Here is a 25671-nt window from a genome sequence, read left to right on the forward strand (position 1 = left end):
TGGTGGCACTGTGACGTTATTGATATAAATTGGGACCATATAGAACATGGGTTGCAACCAAGGTCCTGTAGTGGCACCAAATCTTAAGTAAAGGGGGTCATATAAGGTGTCTAAGACCAGGTTCTGGGTTGCTGGTTATGATTATGCTGTCTGTATGTCTGTGTATCATTTTGTAGTTGAAGTTATACGTATTGGCTCTGTACTGTCTGTATTTTGTATTATGCTCTGCTTCTGGGAAATATCCCAGACAAGCTGGTGTTAGCCCTGCCTAGCTGGTTTGATGGCCCATTAAGGACCATCAGCTACACAATTGACCCATGGAGAGAAGGCAGACACGCCTTGTGACTCAGCAAAGTATGCAGAGACTTGTCCATGTGACTGCAGACTCCATTTTGCTGTAATTTTCCACAGTGAGGACAAAGAGATTCTTACACCTGGAAAAGTCTATATAAGGCTGACGCATCATCTCCATCTGGTCTTCAATCCTGCTTCTAACCTCTGGAGAGACTTTGCTACAAACTGAAGCTCTACACAAGGAACTGAATGACCCATCCCAGCGGGAGATGTATTCCAGAGACTCAATTTGAACCTGCAGTTTACTCCATCACTGCTGCAAGCCTGAACTAAGAACTTTGCCATTACTGTATGTAATTGATTCCATTTAACCAATTCTACCTCTCTTCTCTACCTTTTTCCCTTTGTAAATAAACCTTTAGATTTTAGATTCTAAAGGATTGGCAACAGCGTGATTTGTGGGTAAGATCTGATGTGTATATTGACCTGGGTCTGGGGCTTGGTCCTTTGGGATCGAGAGAACCTTTTTCTTTTATTGGGGTGTTGGTTTTCATAACCATTCATCCCCAGGACGAGTGCACTGGTGGTGATGCTGGGAGACTGGAGTGTCTAAGGAAATTGCTTGTGTGACTTGTGGTTAGCCAGTGGGGTGAGACCAAAGTCCTCTTTGGCTGGCTGGTTTGATTTGCCTTAGAGGTGGAAAAACCCCAGCCTAGGGCTGTGACTGCCCAGTTTAAGCAATTGGTCCTGATTTGGCACTCTCAGTTGGGTCCCGCCAGAATCGCTCCGTCACAGGCACCTCAGCTGCCCTCCTCCCTCCTGTTTGGTGGCTACTGGAGCCCCGGCTCAAACTTCTTCTGATGGTGAAATCCCTTCTCCTTTTCCTAGTGGCTCACACAGAAGCTTGGGTTAGGCGTACTGGGATGAAATACAATTTTTTTTTTTAGAACAGGCGAAACTTTGGAGTGAGTTGCGCCGGAGTGCGGCCTAGCCTACAAAGTGCAGTACCCCAGTGCTTCACTGTTTGGAAGTGACATATTTAAAAGGCGACTGGAAAATCCCCTCAGAGCACAGGGTTATGGTCTGGTGGCTCTTAACCCTGTGCTCAGCTGTGGTGCTGAATAAACCATCAGCTGATTATCCAGCCACATCAGAGGAACACATTAGCTAAACACTGCTCTTAACATAATCATAATTACTAGCCTTTCCCTTGCCATGGTCAGCCTTTGGCATTAACACCCCATTGCAAGGGATGGGGCAGCTCACAGCTCTGCTGAGGCCCTCTTCCCACCGACAGGGCAGGGAACGCGTATAGACTGCAAACAATGACGTCCTGGGCCATAGGCCTAGCTGCAGATGGGCATTACACTCTGGGGAGCTAAAAAAGGTCAAGCAAGCAGGGCGTAACTTGGGGAATGACATAGTGGGGAAGGTCACCACTACATTTAAGGTTTAGACTGTCTTACTGTTTAACAGCTGATTCTCTCGAGGGCGCTGAGCACCACATGCACATTCAGAGTGGCATGTAATCTGCTGTGGTTTGTGAGAGATTGGGGGGTAGGGATCCAAAGTTCGGGTTGTTTGAACAATACAGCCTCCCCGCCCCCCCTGAGCTTTTTATACAATTTACCAGGATTTTTCCTCTCCTGGGAATGCACGTGGCTCAGTTCTCCATCTGGGTCAGTGTCTCGTTAAGTCTCATTTCAGGATAACCCAGATCAAAAGACACAGAAAGGCTCTTCTTCCGCCTGCCCTCCAGGCAGCATTGCCAGTCCCTTTGGGCTACCGTCCATGCTCTGGCTCTGGGCTAGAGCGCTGACTCCCAGCCTGCTTCCCGCTCTCACACTCAGCCCCTCTGGGCTACCGGCAAGGCTCTCTGCGTTGGACTAGAGCTCTGGCCCCCAGGCGAGCGCCTCCCCTGGAGTCCTCCAGCCCCTCCTTAGGCCCTTCTGCAGAAGCCCAGTTTGCTCCCTGGCATCTCTCTGCCAAACAGCGTTTTATGAGGCCCAGGTGTTTCAGGCTGCCCCCTTAGGCCAGGAGGCAGCTAATGCTGGTACAGGCAGGCCTGACTGAACAGGGCTGGCTAGCTGAAGCCACCTGTGCCATAAGGAGACACATACACAGCCCATGGCAGGGAGCCTCCCAGACCAGGGCAGTGGATCTGGGTTCATGTTAGTGCTCTAGAAGTACCTGCATAGGCAGCAGGCTGAAGTTGTGGCTTGGTGCCTGAGGCCCAGGAAGAGAGGTGGGCCTCAGAGCCCACGCTCCCGTCCAGTTCAAAGTGCTGGTTATGAAGCTATTTTTAGAGTGATGCTGCGAGTGCAGCTAGCGAGAGTCCATCAAGCCGGGCGGGGAGGCTCCCAGCTGCAGCCTGGGCAGACCTAGCCCATCACAGCAGGACTGTGAGCAGGGTCTGAAGCCTGGCCCGGTGGTGTCGGACTAGGCTAATGGGAGGGATTGGCTACCACACGGCCAATGACCCAGAGAGGCTGGTGCAAGTTTCCGTCAGTTCTGGGCCAGGAGCACGAGGCCGTAGTTACACTGGGATGGACGTGCTCAGGCCCCTTCCCGGCCAGGAATGCGCTGTACCAGTCTAAGCGCTTTTATAGCAGTACAGTTGCATCCACATTCGGTCAAGCGGTACAATGGCCGGGTGTAGCCAAGCAGGGATAGGGGGATGAGCCCGTCCATGGAGCACGTCACACGTCTCAAGCTACTGTTTCAGGCCATGGCTACAGTAGTGTTTTTGTCAGTTTAACGTATGTTGCTCAGGGGTGTGCTGGCCCTCGGGGTGCTGGGGGACGCTCTCCCGCCGCTCATTGGGGGTGGTGTACTGTCGTCGACGGGAGAGCTCTCGCCTGGCCGCACGGAGCAGCGACATGAGCCATGTTATGGCGGAACTGCTGCATCGGTACAGCTGTGCCCCGTAAGCTCGCTAGTGTAGGCGTGGCCTCAGGTTTCACTCATCCCGTCAGCTGTGCCAATCCCATTGCGAGGAATGGGCCACTTCACATCTCTGCCAGGCTCATGGGGTGCTGGGCCTTTCCCCTACCTTACACCCAGATGTGGGGGAGGGACTTGCGTGATCTCCATGCTCCTCCTGCCAGCTGATATGCAGCCGTCACAGCTCCACGACCCGGCCTGCCTGTGAGCCATCTCCTCCCAGCTAAGCCCGAGCGCTGCAGCGCCTGGGGACAGCAGGCCAAGCTGTCAGAGTGGTTTCACTAAGGCAAAAGTTGCATTTAAGGCACTTGTGACATTAGATTACTACCGGTCTGTGGGAAATTATTTTGGAGTTGGAAAAATCCCAAGTGGGGGCCGTTGTCATGCAAGTGTGTAGTGCCATGAATCGTCTCCTGCTACGCGGAACGGTGACTCTCGGCCATGTGCAGGAAACAGTGGCTGGATTTGCAGCAATGAGGTTCCTGCCTGGTGGTGGGGCAAGAGCTAGACCATAGCCCTATTTTGGCACTAGCCCACCTTGTACCGCAACAGAAAGGGGGACACTGGGGACGCGTTACTGCGCTGCGTGGGCTGGCCAGGGAAGGGGCCCAGCTTTAAGATGATGGCAGCTCAGCAGTGCCCTAGTGCTGCGGAGGGCCATGGTTCCAGCACGGTGCAGGCGCAGCTCCGTCTCCGGGCTCAGTTACGTGCAGCGCAGGGTCCCGTGCTCCCTGGGCTGGAGGCAGCATAGGGGGAGACACACTGCATCAAAAAGGGGTTCCTGGCCTGCAGTGCCCCCCATCCACCCCACTGGTGTGGAGCATCTGTACCGAGGAGAGGGACCTGCCTGATTCCCCAAGGCCAGGGACAGCTCTTCCCTTAGAGGAGAAGACGCCCAGCTGGGACCCACCACTGAGTGCCAGGGGCTGTGAACTGCAAGGATGTGGGGCGCCCCCTCCCTGCCAGGTACCAGCTGCTGCTGGCAGTGCCCATCCCCCCTACTTCGCTCCACGGAGGCCGGGGAGCTGAGCCCCACCCAGCCCAGGAGGGGGAGCACCCCCTCCACAGATAGCAGAGCTGCCCCCTTTCCCCTTCGCCCCTGGAAGGAGAGTCCGTTGCAGCCAGTCAGCCCGGCAGAGCCCAGCGAGCTGGGTTTAGCGTCTCCTTTCTCCAGGAGAGGAAGCTGAGCAGCGTCCGCCCCAGAGAGCTGCCGCATTGGGACAAGAGCGGCTCTGCAGCTCTTCCACCCTTTCTGCTGACTGTCCCCTGCGACAGGTTCAAAGCACGAGCAATGCAGATGCTCCGTTGCCAAGCCTCTGGCAGGGCCTGTGCCCCCTTCTCCTTGCGCTGCACATGCCCAGGGCAGAAGATGGGGAGGGGTCACAGCCCCATTTCCCCTGCTCCTCTGTTCGCAGCCAGGCTGGGCTCCACAACGTCTGCTATAGGCCCAGCCAGCTGCCAGGAATGCGGCAAGGGAGAGGCCCCTAGGGCTCCGTCCCTGCAAGCAGCACCCCAGCCCTGGCCCCCTGTGGCCCAGGGAGCTGGCCTGCTCCCTAAGGGTGGGAGCTGATGAGGGCCCGTAGCAGAAAGGCCCCTGGCTTCTGTTTATTGCCGAACAAAGAAGGCAGCAAGACCAGCTTGTATGAAACCTGATTATTCAAATTTATTAACATCAAGAATTAGGCAATGATGCTGTAGATTGTTTTTTATTAACAAATAGAAAACAGACTGTGTACACCAGCGACCCCTACGGCACTATGCATCCACAAGGGAAAAATGAACGTCTCCTCCAACATCCCCACCCCGGATTGCGGATTTCACCGGCGCTCAGATTCTTAGCATCGGAATACATTCGATATTACAATTAGCCACCCTCCCACCACCTTTATTGAGAACTCTGTGCACCCGACTGGGCGGCTCGCCCGTCTTTAGTGCCAGCGCGATAGGATAAGGAGTAGTAAGATATAGTACCATTAAATTAAGTCCAGTAGACTTGCCACATTGGTTCATTAGAACGTCCTGAAGTAGCCGAAAGTACAATATTCTAATGACTTTAAACATTTGCAGGATAGCAGAAATCATAGATACACCCAACCTCCGAAAACATGTCCCCCCTCCCCCGCTGCCCCTTCCCTGAAGTACCCCATTTTCCAAAAATAGCCCGCGCAGCCCCCTTGCGGGAGCTGCTAGAATTGTGCTCCTTCCCTTTGGAAATGTGGTGATGCATTCATTGGTGAGAGCTGCCTGCACACCCACAACCGCAGCACGAGCAGAAAGGGACACGTTGCAGTCAGCTTCTGCTGCCGCCCTGCCCCCTCCCCAGTGAGACACAGAGAGAGGCCCCCAGGCCAGGAGTCTGGGATTTTGGGTCTCTCACAAACACAGCAGTCCCGACAACACACATGGGCACCGAATGGGTTAACACGCACTTGAATAGGACTGACCAGTTTCGAGCTTGCGATGGAATTGTCTCTCCCGCGACCCCAAGTCCCTTCCCCCCCCAGGAAATAAGGGGAAAACAGCTAAAGAAATCATCAGTAGCTTAGCTCCGGTTCGGTGAACGTTTCTATTCTACAGAGGGTTACAAGCAGCCTGTGGGGAATGGAGGGTCTGGAACTGTGAGCCAGTCGCTGCCGGGGTCTCCAAGTGGCTGCACTAAAATGGGCAGCACCAAAGGCAGGGGTGGATCCGAACACGGGAGAAGGGGAAACAGGCAAAAGGAAAGGAACCCCCAGAAGGCCTGACGGACCCAGCTCTGCCCCAGCCAGACGTAAGACTAGCAAACGAAGAGAAAGGATTATAAAAACACGAGTAACTATTTTACAGATAAAAAAAGATCCCGTTCCATCCACCTAAAGCCTGGCTGTGAAATGCAGTCGCGCGAGGGGGCCGAGAGGGAGACAAGTGAGCAGACGTTTGACGGGACACTGGAAATGCTGCTGGAGTCGGACTCCCTTGCTCAGCATGGGGCGATGCTCCTGAATGCAGTGGTCAGATTTGGTCGGCCGTGGGAGGTCTGCTGCCTCGGCAGCAGCAGCGTCTGTACAGGACTGAAGAATGGCAGCTGTGGCTCAGGAGGACTCTCTCCGCTCCTAGACATTCCCACTGCGACTGGGGGAAGCACTAGTTACGTTGCATAGTGGTCGAAGCTGCCGAGATACTCCAGCGCTGCCCTGTAGCACAGCTGGTACTGGTCCTGCAAGGAGAGAGGGCAGGCGTGTGAAGGGAGGAGCCCTGTGCAGAAGGCAGGGGGTGCTGTGCTGTGCGGCGCGGCACAGGGACTCACCGCGGGGACAGCCCCCGCCCAGGCCCCTGCACATGGCCAAGCTCGTCCCCGAAGCGGCTGTGACGTTCCAAAGGAGAGGTAGGAGGCAGGGCCGTCCAGTGCTTAGAGCACTAGCCCTGGACTCGGAGACCTGCCCTGCTCCTGACGCCCTGAGCCATCCCGGCCCCATCGCCCTCTGCGCAGTGAGAACCGCCTGCAAGGCGGGGGCCGGGGGGGCCCTTCGATGGGGGCGGGGTGGGTGCTTCCCAGCCCAGCGCAGCCCAGCACAGCACAGGCTGGTCGCAGGCTGGTATTTTAGCATGGAGGCTGACTCCCCCCAAGCTCCAGGGAGAGGGGCAGGCACTGGGCTTAGGGACAGTCCTGATTTTTGGGTCTTTTTGTTATACAGGCCCCTATTACCCCCACCCCCTGGTCACCCTGGCTGGCTGTCCTGCAGGATCTGGCCGGGTTGAAGGGTCAGAGGTTAAGGTGCCCCCTGGGGCCCTGGCCACCCCACTTGACACTGCTGGCTCCCGCTCTGGTTGTCCCTAGGGCAGCGCCAGGCCCGGCCCTGGCGAGGGGCTCTCCATGCAGCTGGCAGCCCTGACAGGCCGTTCCCAGCTCAGAGCCAGATCTCCAAGCACAGCCGGTGGCTCAGAACTAACCCCATTGAGGCTCCAGCTGCTGCCTCCCTGCTCAGGCCCGGGCAGCAAGACACCAGACATTAACCAGTGGCCTGGCCGTGGCCTGCGGAGCGGGACAGACACACCTGTGCCTGCAAACCCGCCTGGCTGCTCTGGGTGGGGGGCACAGCATAGAGCAGAGAGGGGGAGTCCAGCTCCCCCCCACCCCCAAGCGCCCCCACAGCCCAGCCCACGAACCCTCCTTCCACCAGGGCTTCCTGATCCAGCCTGGAGCCCAGGGCAGGCCAGAGACTGGGACCTGCTGCCAGATTCAGCTCTGTTGAAACGAGACCCTTCTGAACAGGCCCCCGGCTGGGAGTGCAGCCTCCCTTGACCGGGCACACCCCAGCAAGGGCTGGAGGGGCACCAGCTCCCAGCCTGGGGGAGTCCCGCCCTCCGTCACCCACCTCTGTCTGCACCATGGCTGGTCGCTGCGTTCGCAAGGTCTTCACCGTCTGGAACATGTCAACCACCCCTTCGTAGCGCATGCGCTCCAGGACGATGCTGAGCGTGATGAACACGCCTGTGCGCCCGACCCCAGCGCTGTGAGCACAAGGAGCAGAGGGGTCAGCAGCAGAGACCCCAGGCCCCATGTCCCCCCGCAGCCCTGCCCTGTCACTGAGCCACCTGGGCCCACAGGGAGCCAGGCCCATTCTGCCAGCGGGAGGCGTGTTGGATGGGAAGGGGCTAGCAGAGACTCTCGGGGCCTCTGCTTCCTGCCTCCCTGCAGCGCCCCACACGCCTGCTGAGGGTCTGGGCTCCCCTCCATGTCCTGCGTGGCAGGAGAACGGTTCCCAGCCGGGCTGCCGGGGGGGCAGGAGAACGGTTCCCAGCCGGGCTCGGTTCCCAGCCGGGCTGCCGGGGGGCAGGAGAACGGTTCCCAGCTCTGCCCCGCGGTCCAGGCGGCAGCGTCTGAGGGCTCCGGGAGCGCTGCTGAGCAGGACCCCGGGTGGCTCTGTGGAGGACGGTGTCTCCGGGTGGGGCGGGGGGGTTCCCAGCTCTGCCTACCCGAGCAGCCTCCCGCCCCAGCCTGGCCAGCGCTCACCTGCAGTGCACCGTGATGGGCCCATCCTGGCCAAACTGCTCCTTGGTTTTGTGCACCTGCCCGATGAAGTCGATGAAGCCCTCGCCCGTCTTCGGCACCCCCTGCTCGGGCCAGTCCGTGAACTGGAACTGGCGGATGGTCCGCGACTGCCCATCCTGCGGGGAGGAGACGTCTGTGTGGCCCTGCTCACGCGCCAGCCTGCAGAGCCCGGGGGGCGGGGGGGAGGGGGTTCCCGGGCCGGGCCAGGCTCTGCAGAGACCCGAGGGGGGTTCCCGGGCCGGGATCCTGGGCTGGGCTGGGCTCCGCAGACCTGGACCAGGCCTGGGTGTGGGACAGGCGACCTGGGACTGCGTCTGGGCAGGTTTAGTTCCCTTGCGCTGTTCTGGGCCTGAGTCTCCTCCCCCACGGGCTGGTGCCAAGTGGGCACGGCAGGGAGAAGGGGGCACGGCAGGGCTCCGCTGGCTCAGTGCCGGGATGCTCAGCTGAAGGTGCAGCCCCAGCCCAGGGCTCTGGCTGCCGGTCACTGCTGGGGCGCTGGGAAGGGGCTTGGCCGAGAACAGCCCCGGGAGCGACAGCCTGCTGGGCCCTCGAGGGGATCCCAGCCCGTCACTGTCCGGCCCCGGCGAGCGGCTCCCGTGGACACCGCCGGCCCCACTCACCCTGGCGTCGGTGACCTTGAACTCCCGCAGGATGTACTGGGGCATGTTGTACTCTGCCATGGGGTCCACCACGAAGTACTGGTAGCGGGCCGAGCGCTCCGCCGGCCAGTACTGGTGGCACTTTTCCTGCAGGCAAGAGGAGAGGCGTGAAGCAGCAAAGCCGGGGCCTCACCCAGGCGGCCTGTGTATCCCCAGCCCTGCCACCTCCCCAATCCCCCCACAAGGACTTCTCCAGGGCGGGGTCCCCTTCCCCACCCCCTCCCGCTCACGGGCAGGGGAACACTGCGGGGTCCGGGCCTGGAACGGGGCAACGTTCCCAAGGCCAATGAGGGCAGCTGGCCTGGCTAGGGGCTGGGCCACCCCCCCGTGCAGTGGGGAGTGTGCCCGGGATGCCAGTGCTAACCTGCCGCCTGCCAGCCCCCAGAGCAGCACCGGCGTCTGTCCGACCGGCCTGCGCAGCCTCGGCCAGCGGCTCCCCCGGGACAGCCCCGGCCTGTCCCCGTCGGGTATCTCCACCCCTCGGCCAGCGGCTCCCCCAGGACAGCCCCGGCCTGTCCCCATCGGGTATCTCCACCCCTCGGCCAGCGGCTCCCCCGGGACAGCCCCGGCCTGTCCCCGTCGGGTATCTCCACCCCTCGGCCAGCGGCTCCCTCAGGACAGCCCCGGCCTGCAGCAGTCGCGGGACCGGGTCCCCGTCGGGTATCTCCACCCCTCGGGCAGCTCCCAAAGCTGCTGGGCCCAGGCCAGCCTTGCGCTCCGGGGCCCTAGCGTGGAGCCAGCCAGGCTGGGACGCTCTGCCGCTGAGTGCACGGGCCCCACAGCAACGCTCAGGGGACAGGGGAAGGAAAGAGCCAGCAGGGGCAGGGAACGGCCCGGGTCACTGGCAGCCTGGCTCTTCCATGGGCCTGCCCCAGTGCCCCCTTCCCCGGCCCATGCCTCCCGCCAGCACCTCCCCTGCCCCCACCCCCACCCCCCAAAGCCCTCCTCCGGCCCAGCTCCCCAAAGCCCTTCTCCGGCCCCCGCCTCCCCCGAGCCCTTCCCCTGCCCTCGCCCCCCACCCCCCCATAGCCCTTCCCCTGCCTCCCGCCAGCCCCTCCCTGGCCCTGGCCCTGCCCCCCCCCCTACCCCTGCCCCCGTCCCTCAAACCCCGTCTCCGGCCCAGCCCCCAAAGCCTTTCCCGGTCCCTGCCTCCCGTCAGCCCCTCCCGGCCCCGGCCCCCAAAGCCCTCCTCCGGCCCCCACCTCCCGCCAGCCCCTCCTGCCCTCGCCCCCAAAGCCCTCCCGGTCCCTGCCTCCCGCCCCCCCCCCCGTCCCCAAAGCCCTTTCCCGGCCCCTGCCCCCACCCCACCCCCAAAGCCCCTCCCGGCCCAGCCCCCTGCCCCCCAGCCCTTACCCGGCCCATCTCGCGCAGCTTGGTCAGCATCACCACGATGGTGGAGTTGTGCTCCCAGAGCATGCGCCAGAAATCCTCCGTGGTCTCCGCCAGGGGCCCCTGCGTGGCAATGTAGGCTTTCTGCTGCCTGCAACACACACAAGCCACCTCAGAGCAGCGGGCGAGGGGTCCCCAGGCAGCCCCCGCCCACTGGAAGGGCTCGGGCTGAGCATTCACCGAGCTGGGCGTGGGGCTCTGCTGGATCAGTGCCCAAGAGGGCTGGTTGGAGGGTGTCCCCGAGGGCAGTGCCCACGGGCAGGGGGTGAGTGTGCTGGATGTGGCTCTGGGTGCTGGACTCCCTGGGGCTCAGGGAGGGAGGAGTCCTTGAGCCCCCAAGAACCCGCTGTCCCCTTGACAACCACCCTCTGCACACTGCTCCTCCGCTGCACAAAGCCCCTCCCCCAGCGTCCCTGGGGCCTTGCACGGCCACGCCTGGGCTCGGCTGCTGATTCTGCCACTAGCGGCATTGGCATCCAGCCTCCAGACCCCCGAGACGCCCCTCGATCGCCCCAGGGAGCTCGAGGCAGCTCACCCGGGTCACGCAGGCCGGCTACCGAGGCAGCGGCAGTCAGCGCAGCGGGCCTGGATCGCGTGTCGTTGGCACAGTGGGCAGCGAACAAAGGCAGAACACTGCTCCCCTGGCTGCACCGCCGGCCACAGCAGCCAGGCCAGGGGTGTGTGCTGGGACCTGGGACAGGCAGGCCCTGCCCCCGTGTCCTGCAGGTCCGGCCGTCGCGACCAGACTTCGCCACCAGGGAAGCAGCGGGGCAGGCGCAGGCGCTGCTCTCCGGTGGCACTGCCTGGGTGAGCTGTCGTGCCAGGATAAGCCCAGCGGTCGCGGTGCCCCCTGCTCGGTGAGCGCAGGGAAAAGCACAGCAATCAGCAAGACCGAGGAGACTCCCGGGCCGTGGGCGTCAGTAATGAGGAGCTGTTCACGTTTCCACCACTACGGGGCACTGGAGATCTCAGCATAGGGGCCTCTGGCACTTCCCATCATCAAATCTCTCCCTTGGTGCTAAAAATGAGTGACTCTGTCGCAGGACAGAGACGGACGCTGCTTCCGGGGGGCTTATACGACACCATCAGCATGAGGAGTAAGGGGGCAGGAAGAAACAACGGAGCTAATAAAGATGCAGCGTTAGCGATGCCTACAGGGGCTGGGGCCCATCAGCCTCAGAGGGATGCTCAGTTCGGCGGAATGGACAGGAGATAACAGAACCCTTCAGGGAGGCGATAGGTCGGCCATGACATGGTACCACCTGCTGCGCGGGCAGCCATTCCTCCATGCCACAAACAGCATCGCTCGCCAGGCAGCGTGGGCCGCCGGGACACCGCACACCGAGGCTTGGCGCTGGAAGGCAGCCATGGGCACAGCCCCCCCAGTCGTCAGCCCCAGAAGTGGCCCGGTTTGGGAGCTGGCGTTTGCACTGGTGCCAGGCATGAGAGAGAGATGAGGCCAGCTCGGCCCGCTGCCACCTGGCTCCATGCAGCTCTAAGCGGCCTGTCCTCTCCCACACAGCACTCCAGGGCTGACTGTATTCACTGCCCTCTGGCCCACTCTGCCCAAGAGCCCCAGGCTGCCGTGCTGGGAGCACACTGACCCCTGAGAGCAGTGCCTGGGCTGGGCTGGGCTGGGGGGACCTCTGGGCCCTGGCATCCTACGTGGCAGGCTTTCACTCATTCCCACTCCTGCAGCGTCTGTGGCTCGGACGTCGAGCAGGGGGGACCCAAGGCAGGAACCTGCTGGCCCGGTTCCTGGTGGGCGAGTGGCACGTTCGCTTGTGCTGAATGCCAAGGGATAGGGTTGGGGGAGGCTCTGTGCCGGGGCTGGTGGCTGGGCGAAGCTGCTCCTCGGTGCACCTGGCACAGCCGCTGCCCTGCCCTCACGGTGCTCAGGAGCCAGGAACACGCTGCACGGAACCACGGGAACGTGTCACGCGGGACACCGCCCGCCTGCTCATGCTCCGTACAGAGCGTCCCCGAGAGCAGGCTGCTGCACGGGTCTCACTGGTGCCCGGGCTCCGGCCCTGCCCGTCCCAAGCTTCCGCCTGAGACCTCCCAGAGCTCCCCTGCAGCCAAGGGCCTCAGGCTGCTCCGCTGGCCGCCACCAGTCACTGCTTCCCGGAGGCCAGAAACAGAGCGGGGGGCTCTCAGCAGAGGGGCCGTGCGGAGCATGTACAGAGGATGGGAACAGTTACCCCAGGAAGTGCTTGTCAGCGCGGGGCGAAGAGCGCACCTGTTGGGAGCTAGAAAAGGGGAGCTCTGGCTAACGATCGCTTGTCATGCAGTACCCGACCTCAGCCAGGATCCTAACGCCATGAAGAGAAACAGGATTAGACTCAAATCCAACCCACTCCATTTCCAGCCAGCGCCAGGAGGCAACGCCTGGCAGACGGGAGAGCCCAGCACCCGCAATGGCCAGTCCCAGCTGCTCCTAGGCCTGAGGGGATGGGCCCATGCATCCCGGCGACTCTTACCTGTAGCCGTCTATGAAGCTGGCGTTGATGTAATCGGAGCCCTCGACCCCACGGATGGGCTGCAGGCAGACTCTGGTCAGCTCGTACGGCATGATGTTCACCAGGCGATTCTTAAACTTGTTGCATGGAAGGTTGGCACTGATGAACCGCGAGGTATGTGCTTTGGAGCTGGCCAGGAGCTGGAAGGAGAGGAGGGTCAGGAGTACGCAGGATCACGCCTGCATGAACGGCCCCACGAGCAGAGCAGCCGGGGGTGGGTGAGGGAGTGAGGGAGGGAATCCGAGAATCGCAGAAGATTAGAGTTGGAAGAGACCTCAGGAGGTATCTCGTCCAACCCCCTGCTCAAAGCAGGACCAATCCCCAACTAAATCATCCCAGCCAGGGCTTTCTCAAGCCTGACCTTAAAAACCTCCTGGGAAGGAGATTCCACCACCTCCCTAGGTAACCCATTCCAGTGCTTCACCACCCTCCTAGTGAAAAAGTTTTTCCTAATATCCAACCTAGACCTCCCTCACTGCAACTTGAGACCATTGCTCCTTGTTCTGTCATCTGCCACCACTGAGAACAGCCGAGCTCCATCCTCTTTGGAACCCCCTTCAGGTAGCTGAAAGCAGCTATCAAATCCCCCCTCAGTCTTCTCTTCTGCAGACTAAACAATCCCAGTTCCCTCAGCCTCTCCTCATAAGTCATGTGCTCCAGCCCCCTAATCATTTTTGTTGCCCTCCGCTGGACTCTTTCAATTTATCCACATCCTTCTTGTAGTGTGGGGCCCAAAACTGGACACAGTACTCCAAATGAGGCCTCACCAGTGCCGAATAGAGGGGAATGATCACATCCCTCGATCTGCTGGCAATGCCCCTACTTATACAGCCCAAAATCCGTTAGCCTTCTTGGCAACAAGGGCACACTGCTGACTCCTATCCAGCTTCTCGTCCACCGTAACCCCTAGGTCCTTTTCTGCAGAACTGCTGCCCAGCCATTCGGTCCCTAGTCTGTAGCAGTTCATGGGATTCTTCTGTCCTAAGTGCAGGACTCTGCACTTGTCCTTATTGAACCTCATCAGGTTTCTTTTGGCCCAATCCTCTAATTTGTCTAGGTCCCTCTGTATCCTAGCCCTACCCTCCAGCGTATCAACCACTCCTCCCAGTTTAGTGTCATCTGCAAACTTGCTGAGAGTGCAGTCCACGCCGCCCTCCAGATCGTTAGTGAAGATGTTGAGCACAGCTCTGCGCGCAGAGCAGCGGGGGGTGGGGGGAGAGGAACACGGCCCCACACGCGCAGAGCAGCTGGGCCAGGGGGCGGCGCATACCTGCCCTCTAAAGGCTTTCGCTGCCTGTGCCCTGGCACCAGGAACCGTGACATTGGTAGGGACGGCTCAGAAAATCAATCTCTCCCAGCCCCCAGCCAGTCCTGCCCTCAGATGCCGTCTCCCGAGAAGGGGATCCCTGGGGCTGGCTGCCCTCCCTGGAGACAGGGAACGTTTCCGTTCAAGATCAGAGCCCTGCCCTGCAGCCTGGGCTATGCTGGGCCTACTCGTTCCCCGCGTCGAACGCCAGCTCCATCCCATCAGAGCACCAGTGGCTATCGCTGAGCCACGTGAACGCCGCTCCGCACCGCGTTAGCTGCTCTGTGCAGACTGCCAAGCACCCTGCCCCCACCGGCGCCTGCTTCCCTCGAGCTCAGCCCAAGGCAGCCGCAGCCGAGAGCCCAGCGGAGCTGTTACTCTGCGCCCACAATGCCTGCTGCGTGTGCACATTACCCTGCATGGGGGGTGGGGATCTCCCTTGGTCGTTCACCTTTAATGGCCTCGCCTGCCCTCCGCCCACTCACCCTCTCTCCCTGTTCTCATTTTCACGCCCTGGGAGCATGACAACGGAATGTAAAATCGGTGACATTTTCAGGTCCACAAAAATCCGTCTCGGGGCTGCCTTGGTGCCTGGCAGTGGCTGTGGTCAGTGCGGTACCTGGATTTACTGCCAAGGACCCCAAACCACCCTCTCCCCGGCCCCAGTGCCACATGGTGCAGGGGCCAGCAAGGGAGACCTGGGAGTAGCACAGCTGCCCCCCATGCTGATGAACCCTCTCCCCCCCCACAGGTGCCCATGCATGGACACAGGGACGGGTGTGAACCAGACCATCCTTAGCAGGCAGCACTGCTTCCAGAGCGAGTCCGATTTGGGGCCACCTTTCTTAGCAGAGCGTCTCTGTTCAGACCCAGTTTGTGTGGGTCCCCGAGTGGTCTCTTCGGCTGGGCTCACTGCACAACTACGGGGCGTCTGGCCGCGGCACTGTGAGCGGGGGTCCGACCCCCAGCGGGAAGAGCCGGACTGGCACTGCCTGCCGCCACGCCAAACAACAAAGCCACGGGCAGACTAGCCCGCCGAGACCCTAGGCAGGTCCTCAGGGCAGCTCTCCCCCCACGGCCACGCTGTCATTGTTGTGCCCTAGCTCAGCGGCAGTGCAAGTACGTCCCCTCGGGCAGGGAGTCACCCCGCGCCAGTGTGAACAGGGATGGAGGCTTAAACTCTCTCACACACATAATCCTCCCAGGAGGGAGAGGTTTTCTAAAGAGCCTCATGTCACAGTCTGGAACGAGGGAATCGCCTTGCAAATGTGAGAGACCTGGCAGATGTGCCAATACCCCCCTCGCCTCCACGTCCCCCCCTTCCTCCCACATGCCCCAGCCCCCAACGGACGGACTCAGCTGGACGGCAACCCCTGTTTACTGGCTCACAGGAGACTGAGCTAATGCTCTGGCGACCGCAGGACGAAGCTGCTTTGCCTTTCCCTGTGTTCGGCCTCCCCAGCCCGTCTGCACTTGGAGGAGATTCCCAGGGCGAAGCAGAACTCCAGGAGCTCGTTTCACAGCCTCCACGGTCGGCTGCTTCCCTGCATGAGCCGTATCCCCCTGCATGCGTCTGCTGGACTAATGCCCATCATAGGAGCACACGGGCGCTTATCAGAGCCGGTTTCCATCTCCACGGCTGTAATACATATCTGTGCTAGGCAGTCACACGCACGCATGTGCACACACACGCAGTGCCAACACACACACGCAGACACGCACAGGCAGTGCCAACACACACACGCGTGCACACACGTGCACAGACACACACACAATGCCAACACACACACACATGCACGCACAGACACACACGCAGCGCCAACACACAGACACACACAGCGCCAACACACACAGCGCCAACACACACAGACACACGTAGTGCCAACACGCACACGCTCAGCAGCAGGTGGGCTGTTTTTTAAAACCCTACTCCTGGGTCCCTTCAGATGCTGCTGTCACCACAGCCTGACACCCTAACTGGAGGTTAAATGATAACCGAGCTCAGCAGCACGAGGATGGGACTATAAACAGCTCTGATATTTACACTGGAGCCGTTTCCAGACAAGTTGTTCACAGTCCCATCAATTATCCCGAACACACAATCTGCATCTGGTTTCACATGCAGCTCCAGCCGCACTGTGAACCAAGAGCAGAATGTGCTGCGGAGACTCTCGCATCTGCCTTCTAGATCCTCCCTGCCAAGCCGGGGAGGAAGTGTGGGCAGCACAAACTCCACAGTGCAAATGGATTTTAATAGCTGCTACCTGGCTTGGAAATGAACAAAAGGCCCATTAAAGCCAGCCCAATCCGTCTCCCTCCCTCCATGCCGAGCTAGCTCCGCAGCCGCTGGCTGCTCTCGGGGGTGTGGGACAGACGCACAGCCTGGCACCAACAGGGCCCAAGCCAGGGGGTTTCGGGGGGCATGGAGGCGTGCTCGCTTACCTTGAATTCCAGCTCCATCGCAGTGACGCTCTCGCCCGGGGGCACCTGGCTCAGCTTCTGGAGGTGAGCAAAGAGGTTGCGGGCGGGCACCTCGGTGTTGCCGCAGGTAGCTGCCTCCAGCAAGGACTCGTGGATGAAGATGTATTGGTCCTCGGTCTGCACCATGTAGTTACGCTGAGATCTCATGCACGTCACATGGCCATAGATGTCGACCGTCTTCTCATGCTTCATCCTCTCCAGCATGGCGTCGATGACAATGAAGCAGCCCGTCCTGCCCACGCCAGCGCTGCAGGAGCACAGCACGGTGCCGGAGTTAGCACTATCCTGATGGAGAGCCCAGCCGTCTCAGCCCCGCTCCCCAGCGCCCTTTCCCTCCAGGGAGCAGCCAGCAGAGACACCGCGAGGGTTTAAATGCCAGGCGGGGGAGTCAGGAGAGCTGGATTCTAATCCCGGCCACGGCCCCAAGTCCCTGCACGGCCCTGGGAAAGCCCTTTCCCTCATCTGTGGTTACACTTCCCCCTCCGGCCAGGGCACTTTTGTAGTTAATACTCTGCACCTGGGCTCAGAACACACCTGGCTGGCTCGCCGCTGCGTGCGGGAGAGCATTAGCCAATGGTGATCTCTGCTGGGCTCACCCCGGCAGGCAGCAGCCACGGGCCCTGACGCAGGAACACAAGGCAGAGATACGGAGCCAGGGCACTTCCTTGCTATCGTCCAAGTCAGATCTGTAACTGGGGTTGAACATGGCGCCTGCGGGTTTAACAATACCCCACTCTGAAACTGGGCACGAAGGAAGAGCAGTAAATACTGAACCCAAAGCGTTTGCAAGTGAGCAGTGATGCAGTGGTTTGCTCAGTGATAATCCCCACTCTGCTGGGGGAGATAAATCTCGGGCCAGAGAAGATGCTGATTCTTAGTGGACTAATAGCGCCAGCAAATCCAGCCCTTCTCACCCCTCCCGGAGAGCTACAATAAATGCTCTGTGCGGGGGCATGTGCATCTGGGCATGGAATCCCCCCGGCCGGGCAGCTCTGGACATGCTGTAATTCTGAACTGCGTTTGCTGCTTCTCAGAGACCTGTGGCTTCTGCGCCTCTCTGATCAGAACTGCAACGCGCTGTTTCATCTGACAGCGGAGCCACAATGCAAACTCCACCAGTAGCGAAGACACTGGCCCGGGGGTCCCCAGGGGATGCACTCCCATCATCACAGCCCAGGCTGCAGCGAGAGGCACGTTACCATTGAGCAGGAATAAGCCAAACCTGTTCTGTTACAGCAGCTCAAGGGTCTCGCCGCTAAAACGCGGGCTCCCTGTAGCCTTTGGGACAGAGTAGCTCCTCCCGCAATGACTCTTACCTGCAATGGACAACCATGGGCCCAGCGTCAAGGGGGTTACAGGCTTTCACCCGGCGCAGGAAGGCGAGGATGGGGGTGGGGTACTCCGGCACCCCATGATCTGGCCACGCCATGAACTGGAACTGGCGTAACTCTCGCTTCTCGCTGGAGCCATTCTGCCAAAGAACCAAAGAGACGTGCGGGGCTGAGGACGAGCCGGTCTCTGGGGGGACTCGGCCATGGAACAATGAGCCGTGTGTGTCACTGTGGGTGTTCAACACCCCCCCAAACGGGCACACGCGTCTCAGAGGGCCAAATACCCCCTCTTGTGAGCCCCTCTCAGCACCGTGACCCCAGCCATGCCCCTGAGCCCGGGGAAGGAGGCAGGAGGGCGGCCCCCTGAGCACAGACAGCTGATCTGGGGAAAGCGCCGTGTGCGCTGTATGGATATGCATCAGACTGAAGAGAAGGTGAACAGCTCTCGGCACCGCACAAGGATGGGCCAGGTGGGTAAACTGAGACACCACAAAGGAACGAGAAGGGGGGACTTTCCCTGCTCTAATCGCTCCACTGATGCCTGGTGCCTTGAGGATGGTTAAGCAGGGGGACAGTGGGAGCTGGAGCCTTGCAGGTGGGGTACTCTGGCCTGCGATGGACCAGGTGCACACGCAGTTCTCTATGGAGCCCGCTGGGCAGCCAAAGGTGGCCCATCTCCTAGAGAGCAAGCTCCCTGTGTAGCCGTGCCGCCAGCCTCTGCACGGGGACCCTCTACCTGCTGGGTGCAGGGTCCCTGCAGGAGCCAGACTCAGCCTGCTGCAAAGCCTGCCTCTGCGGGCACCTGGCTGCTGTGTGCCGAGCGCGGGGGTTTCTGCGGGCATGGCTAAGAAATGCAGCAGGCTGGAGAGGAGCAGCTGACGTGGCGAGCAGCTCCATGCTCTGCCCGGTGGAGAGAAGCACAGGGCTAGCACACCCCATGGTCCTGCCACAGGGGCGAACACGCACAGCCAAGGGGCAGGTGTCCTGGCCAAGATCCTGCATAGGCTGGGCGTGATCCGGTCACTGCCCAAACAGCCCAGCTGTGTGACCAGCCAGGGGCTGCGCGTGGGGCTGGCTAACCCCAGGGCCAGGCGTGCAGGGCACAGCCACGGCCCACCCATTACCTTGTAGAGTGCAAACGTCCGGACGGTGTAGGTAGCCAGTTCGACGGTGTCCAGCAGGGTCACCTGAATCAGGCCGTAGGTCTCTGTGCCCCGGCCTGGCCAGTACTGGTCACATTTCACCTGCAGCATGACAGAAAAGGGTGGGTCACAGCTTGGCCAGGCTCTGAACAGCCCTCCCTGAGACGCGCTCTCCTGGGTCCCTCCACTGCCGCTGTGGATCCTCGCAGCACCAGCACGCGCTCCCCTGGGCCCACATTCAAAGGAGTTTGCTTTGGGACGAGCTCGCTGGTGCAGGAATGATCGGGGTGGCCAGGTGGCTGGTGCACAGAATGCAGGGACAGCAGCGAGGAAGCTAACGAGTGCAGAGGAGAGGCACTGATGCAAAAAGCAATTTCTCTCCCCTATAATTTCCTGTTCTCTACCTGCTCTTTGGGAAGATTGGGGTCCGCAGAGGAACGCACTCGCTGCCTCCCCATCTGCGGGCACCTGCCCAGAACCTATAATCCTCTGCTCCAGACCCCGCTGTGGCACTGGCATGATCGGGAGGTGCCAACCCTGCCCCACGGGGACGCTGCAGGCGCAGAGCTGGGCCCTGTAGGGCATCACTAACCTGGGCTTGGAAGCAATTTTCTTTGCTAACCAGTGAAGTGTCAGGAGGTGAGGAGAGAGACCGGGGAGTCTGCCCTTGAAAGGGCGGCGGGGGTGAGAGAGACACAGCCAGTGACCCGGCAATCTGCAGCCAGCCCAGGGGCCTTCTCCCCCACGCTGGGAGGGAAGAAGCAGGAGCCTCCTGCGGCCAGACTAGGGGTGAGCACACCGCCCTCCAGCAGCTCCGCAGCCTGCTCCCTCAGGTGCCCCCATGCAGCATCGCTGTCCCCACCTTTGGCAGGTGGCGAGGCCCTGTGGGAGTGACAGGTCCCAGCACGCAGCGCTCCATGCCCGGCGCTCTCTGCACTGCAGGGAAGGCTGCCACGGGCACCGGGCCGGGAGCAGCCCATGGGGGGCTGGTAGGGGGCCCAGACCACCCTCGAATTGGCCTCAAAGGCCACCCTGCCGTAGATGCAGACTCCTGCTCAGACCCCGCGGCCGGAGCACATTTCCCTCTGCGACTGCCACGAGGAGAGATGGGGCACATGGGGGGGAAAGCTGCCCCCCTGCAATCAGCCTGGAGCCCAGCCTCCTCCTCCACAGCCCTAGCATGGCCGAACCTCGGCCTCTGCCGCGCGGCTCCTCGGTCTCAGAGATGCCTCGGGGGGCTGAGTGCTGCTTCCCACAGGCCACACTCTGGCCCCGCACAGAGAACCACAGTTTCTCTTGTGACTCCTCAATCCTCCTGTCTGAGCTGCGTCTCCTCCTCCCTGAAACGCAATGGCAGGTTCTACGGGTGGCCTGGTTAGTCTGCCCCTTGGCTCCCCTCCAGCCTCACCTGCCTGGGGCCCCCGCTCCCCTCCCCCCCATCTCACCTGCCCAGGGCACCTGCTCCCCTCCCCCCATCTCACCTGCCCAGGACATCCGCTCATCTGCCTGGAGCCCCCGCTCCCCTCCCCCCCATCTCACCTGCCCGGGATGCCCCAGTGTAGAGTGCAGAGACCCAGGCTGCACGTACATCTGAGTGTGCAAATCTCTCCCCCTCGCTGGGCACGGAGCACATCCCTGGTGGAGAGTGTGCGGAGAGCCCCAGGCTGCGAGTACATCTGCGTGTGTATCTCCCCATCGCTGGGCACATCCCTGGTGGAGAGTGTGCGGAGAGCCCCAGGCTGCGAGTACATCTGCGTGTGTATCTCCCCATCGCTGGGCACGGAGCACATCCCTGGTGGAGAGTGTGCGGAGAGCCCCAGGCTGCGAGTACATCTGCGTGTGTGTATCTCCCCCTCGCTGGGCACGGAGCACATCCCTGGTGGAGAGTGTGCGGAGAGCCCCAGGCTGCGAGTACATCTGCGTGTGTGTATCTCCCCATCGCTGGGCACGGAGCACATCCCTGGTGGAGAGTGTGCGGAGAGCCCCAGGCTGCGAGTACATCTGCGCGTGTATCTCCCCATCGCTGGGCATGGAGCAGAACATTATTTTATGGTGACTGGCTGCAGAACGAACGCTGAGGTCATGGCTAAACTGATCCAATCCTTGCGCATCAGTGGCAGCTGCAGCCAGCAACTTCCACCTGTGGCCAGCCCAGAGCCACTCCTGGCTCCAGGAGGAAGCAAACCCTGGCTTATCTGAGCCAGATTCTCAGTGTCTCTAGGGCCAGAGATCTGCTGCCCACCCTCCCCACCAGCCTGCGATCTCTCTCACAGCGACAGACTGGAAAGCCTCGTGAGACAGCCTCTCTTCCCCTGACACATGGAAACCACGGAGCTGGGATTGCACAAACACAAACCCAACTTCCGAAGCATCCTGTGTCAGGCTCATAGCAGCGCTGGGGCTGGTAATTGAAAATTATTTATTCATGACCAGATAAGAGTCAGTCGCATTTTCTGCCAAATTTACCCATAATGTTTATGCCCCATTTTCAAGCTCTGTAAATTTTATGCGGAAGCCGATGCGCTGTGGCACTAAAGCCGATAAGAGACGGTTTCTTCTGGCAGCGCTCGCTTCTCATTACGGCGAGGAACACACTAATGTCCTGAACAGACATTTACGGCAGGCTTTGCGGAGTGGCCCCTCCTGCCTCCACGTCTGCCCGCTGAGCAGCGCATCAGGCCTCATCTTCCTTCCCTGCAAGTGGGAGGGGGAGCCGCACAGCAGGCGTGGCCTCCGGGGTGGGCTCTCCGGGCATTCGATGGGTCCGCAGGAGCCAGCGCTGACACCTCCCCACAGCCAGTGGGAAGTGCCAGGGCTCAGCACCCTGGGAAAGCAAAGTGTTTCTAACCACCACCACCAAACGAGTCAGAAACTGACTGTAAAGCTTTGAAGGAAGTTAAACTGCCCGAGCCAGACGCTCTCGCTTTGTGCAAACATGAAAAGGGAGGATGATCGGGACCATCAAGCCGGCTCAGATTGCTGACACGAAAGCTGATGTTCTTTAAAGATTTTTTTCTGCAGCTTGTGCCCCACTTCCCAGAGCCCAGGAGCCCTTTAAAGCGCTGTCACCCCGCAGGGCTGCAAGCTGCGGCTGGCCTCAGGTCAGTTTATCTCCACCCGTCATTACTGTGCGGCTCTCGGCTCAAAAATCAGGCAGAACCCGCTCGGCATCATGCACCCGGCTCCACAGGCTGCCCAGCTGTAGCTGCGTTCTTGTGCTGAGCCGCTGGCCAATGGGGCACTCGATAAGGGGGCCAGCTGGAAAAGGCTTTTCCAGGACAACCCCCCGACATTGCCGCCTCTGTCCCGCTGCGACCTCAAGAGACAATGGTGGTGTCGGGTCCAGAGCACTTTGTGATGCATTAAACTAGGCTCGTGCACAAGGACTGGCCCCAGAAAAACTGGGGCTGTCCCACAGAAATCCTGGGGGCGGGGGGACGACGACAGCCTCCCCCGGGCCCCAGGCTGGTGGATGATCAACACACAGCGGTTAGTGGTGCCTAGCCAAGGGAACCAGCCGGCTGAGGCTGTCCTCGCTCCCAGCGGAGTCCAAGAAGAGCTCCAGGCAAGCATCAACCCCACAACGTCTGTTTCTGAAGGCAACGGGGCAGGACGGGGCGAGCGAGACGGAGATGACAAGGGAAGACACTGAATGGGAGCGACTGAATCCCAAATCACAGGGGAACACTGGGAAAGGAAACGCAATCCAGAGAATCTTCCTGGAAAAGCGATTCCTCGACCCCCATCCCTCCGCCAGCCTCCCCGCCCCCCCCGCATGCCCTGTTCCCCTCTCTCCCAGAGATGCCGGGTGAGCAGGGAAGTCCCAGGCCTCCTGTCCAGCACAGGGCTGCTGTAGGGTACTCACAGTACCGGCTTCAGGCTGACCCCAATACTTTCCCCACTTCCTCCCCGGAGTCTGTCTCTCTGGGCAGTGCTGCCTGCTGGGGATGATGGGAAGGGCTGTCTCTGCCGGTGTGAGGGGCAGCGCCCGGGGCTCCCCGCTCATTTCATCCCTGCTGTGGAGGCTGAGGTTGCCCCGTGTTTCCAGGACGGGCGGCCAGGGGAGATAACGCACGTCTCAGGAGCAGGGAGGCAGGAGGCAGACAGGTGCCGGCAGGGTCCAGAGACACCCGTTATCACAGAGAAGCATGCAGCCTGCAGTGGCTTTCGATAAGTCACCAGCCTACAAGTGACGTGACAGTGATTTATTTGGCTTTTTCTCACATCTCAAAGGGAATTTTTTAAAACAAATTTAAAGGGCCAGTCAGGTGTTTTTAGCCACTGGCCCCTGCTCACAGGGGCCCTTCTCCTCTCAGGACGCCCCTCTGCCCATTCAGCACGCGCTGGAGCCGGAGCACAAACCCCCGGGCTTCCCTCGGTGTGCGCAGTCCTGGGGGCTCAGCCAGGGCCCGGCAGAGCATTGGGGCAGGTGCTATAGGGCCAGCAGGGGCGCGTCTGTCTCTAGCGAGGGACTGGCCATTGCCCGGGGAGGAGCTGGCCTGATCTCAGCCGCCGGGGGAAGCCTGAAGCCAGGCCTGCTTGGGCCTGGGGGAAAGCAGCTTGTCTGGGCCCCTCTCTGCGAGGCGCTCCCGCCCCAGCCGTGTCGTGCGCGGGGGCCTCCCACCCCCGCACCGTCTGCACGGGGAGAGCGCCACAGAACTTGGCTTTTCGCTGAGCCCGAAGCCCCGGCTCTCCCCTCCTGCAGCCCCAGCACCCGCCCGCTGCCTGCCGTTGGCATGGCAACGGTGAAATACTGGGAGAAAAGGAAGTCAGGAGAGAGATGGGCAGGGCAGGGCAGGGCAGCCACAAGCCCATCTCCAAAGGAGGGCCCTGTTCCTTCCTTCCCGGCTCCGCAGGGGCTCTGCACTGCAGCCTCAGGCGCCGAGCCCAGCGAGATGGGATCATCCCTGCAGCTCTCTGGCGTCGGCCCGGGGACAGGTCAGCCTGGTCATTGCAAGGAGATTCCACCAGCAACTCCGCAGCGCGGGGATGCCGCGGCCCTAGCGGCTGCCCAACGCTTACAATGCTCCTTACCAGCCTCACCACCCTGCTTCTGCGGGGACACGGCACCCAGGGGTGCTGGGCCTGGGGCCGGTCCCAACACTCCTATTGCAGGGCTTCGCATTGGGGCGGGTGCGTGCACGTGTGGGTGGGGGTGGCACCTGAGTGTGGAGAGGGAGGGTGGAGGCTAGTGGGGGCAGGGGGGCTAGCAGGGGCGAGGCAGGGGAGGCCAGCGGGGGGTGGGGCAGGGAGCTAGCATGTGTGTGGCGGGCGGGGGGGGAGGGGCGGGATTACTCAGGGAAACTTGTTCCCACCCTGTGCCTGCAACAGGGACCCGTGTTTCACTGGGCTCAGAATTGTCCCGCCCCGAGCTCCCCATACCCGGGATTTCTCCTCCAGCCGGGTCATCATGACTATGGTCGCTGTCCTCTGCTCCCACACCATCCTCCAGAAGTCGCTGAGCGTCTCTGGCAGCGGCCCCTGCGTAGCGATGTAAGCATTCTGCTTCCGGTACCCATCGATGTAGTTCGCATTGATGTAGTCACTGCCGGGCACCCCTGCGGAGAGTAAGAGAGCCGGGCTGACTGCAAGGCGCTAAGCCAGTCCCTCCCCGGAGGGCGATCCGGTCGCGAATGGAGAGCGCGTTGCTGCCACCTCGCACACAAAGGGAAGTTCACAGGCAACACGAACAGCCCCAGGCAACAGATTGAAATAATTGTCTCACTTCGGGACAGGTTTTGTTGCTCTGTTTGCAAAGGGGAACGTGCGAAAAGCTTCCCCCGCATGCAGCGCCCCCTGACGCTCCCCCTCCTCCGGCCTCCACAGGCTGCCCCCCACATGCAGCGCCCCCCAACGCTCCTCCCACATGCAGTGCCCCCCCCCGGCCTCTACAGGCTGCCCCCCGCATGCAGCGCCCCCTGACGCTCCCCCTCCTCCGGCCTCCACAGGCTGCCCCCCGCATGCAGCGCCCCCCGACGCTCCCCCTCCTCCGGCCTCCACAGGCTGCCCCCCGCATGCAGCGCCTCCCGATGCTCCTCCCACATGCAGCACCCTCCGACGCTCCTCCCACATGCAGTGCCCCCCCCCCGGCCTCCGCATGCTGCCCCCCGCATGCAGCGCCCCTGGCGCCCCCTCCTCCGGCCTCCACAGGCTGCCCCGCATGCAGCGCCTCCCGACGCTCCTCCCACATGCAGCGCCCCCCCTCATGCCTCCACAGGCTGCCCCCCTCTTGCAGCGACCCCCGACGCTGCTCCCCCCTGCATTGCCCCCCCTCCGGCCTCCACAGGCTGCCCCCCGCATGCAGCGCCCCCTGACGCTCCCCCCTCCTCCAGCCTCCACAGGCTGCCCCCCGCATGCAGCGCTTCCCGAAGCTCCTCCCACATGCAGCGCCCCCCCCTCCGGCCTCCGCATGCTGCCCCCCGCATGCAGCGCCCCTGGTGCTCCCCCTCCTCCAGCCGCCACAGGCTGCGCCCCACATGCAGCGCCCCCCGACACTCCCCGTCCTCTGGCCTCCGCATGCAGCACCCCCTCGACGCTCCCCCTCCTCCGGCCTCCACAGGCTGCCCCCCGCATGC

The 25671-nt window shown here is 61.5% G+C and overlaps 1 protein-coding gene across 14 annotated transcripts in view; it reads right to left on the bottom strand.

The window, feature by feature from the left end:
* Window positions 1-4875: 4875 nt before the first annotated feature.
* The window catches only part of PTPRF (protein tyrosine phosphatase receptor type F), a 404201-nt gene continuing 383405 nt past the window's right edge, over window positions 4876-25671 (bottom strand). For all 14 annotated transcript variants that reach the window (XM_039486049.1, XM_039486048.1, XM_039486046.1 and 11 more), the window contains 10 exons: window positions 24479-24654; window positions 19079-19198; window positions 17940-18094; window positions 16585-16870; window positions 12798-12976; window positions 10282-10408; window positions 8890-9015; window positions 8231-8385; window positions 7593-7728; window positions 4876-6433 (listed from right to left, as the gene is read on the bottom strand). In XM_039486049.1, the coding sequence (XP_039341983.1) occupies window positions 6365-6433; window positions 7593-7728; window positions 8231-8385; window positions 8890-9015; window positions 10282-10408; window positions 12798-12976; window positions 16585-16870; window positions 17940-18094; window positions 19079-19198; window positions 24479-24654 (1529 nt within the window). In that variant the 3' untranslated portion in view covers window positions 4876-6364. The remainder of the gene's footprint in view (window positions 6434-7592; window positions 7729-8230; window positions 8386-8889; window positions 9016-10281; window positions 10409-12797; window positions 12977-16584; window positions 16871-17939; window positions 18095-19078; window positions 19199-24478; window positions 24655-25671) is intronic.

The sequence above is a fragment of the Mauremys reevesii genome, linkage group 8 (assembly GCF_016161935.1).
Source record: "Mauremys reevesii isolate NIE-2019 linkage group 8, ASM1616193v1, whole genome shotgun sequence".
Classification (NCBI taxonomy): Eukaryota; Metazoa; Chordata; order Testudines; family Geoemydidae; genus Mauremys; species Mauremys reevesii.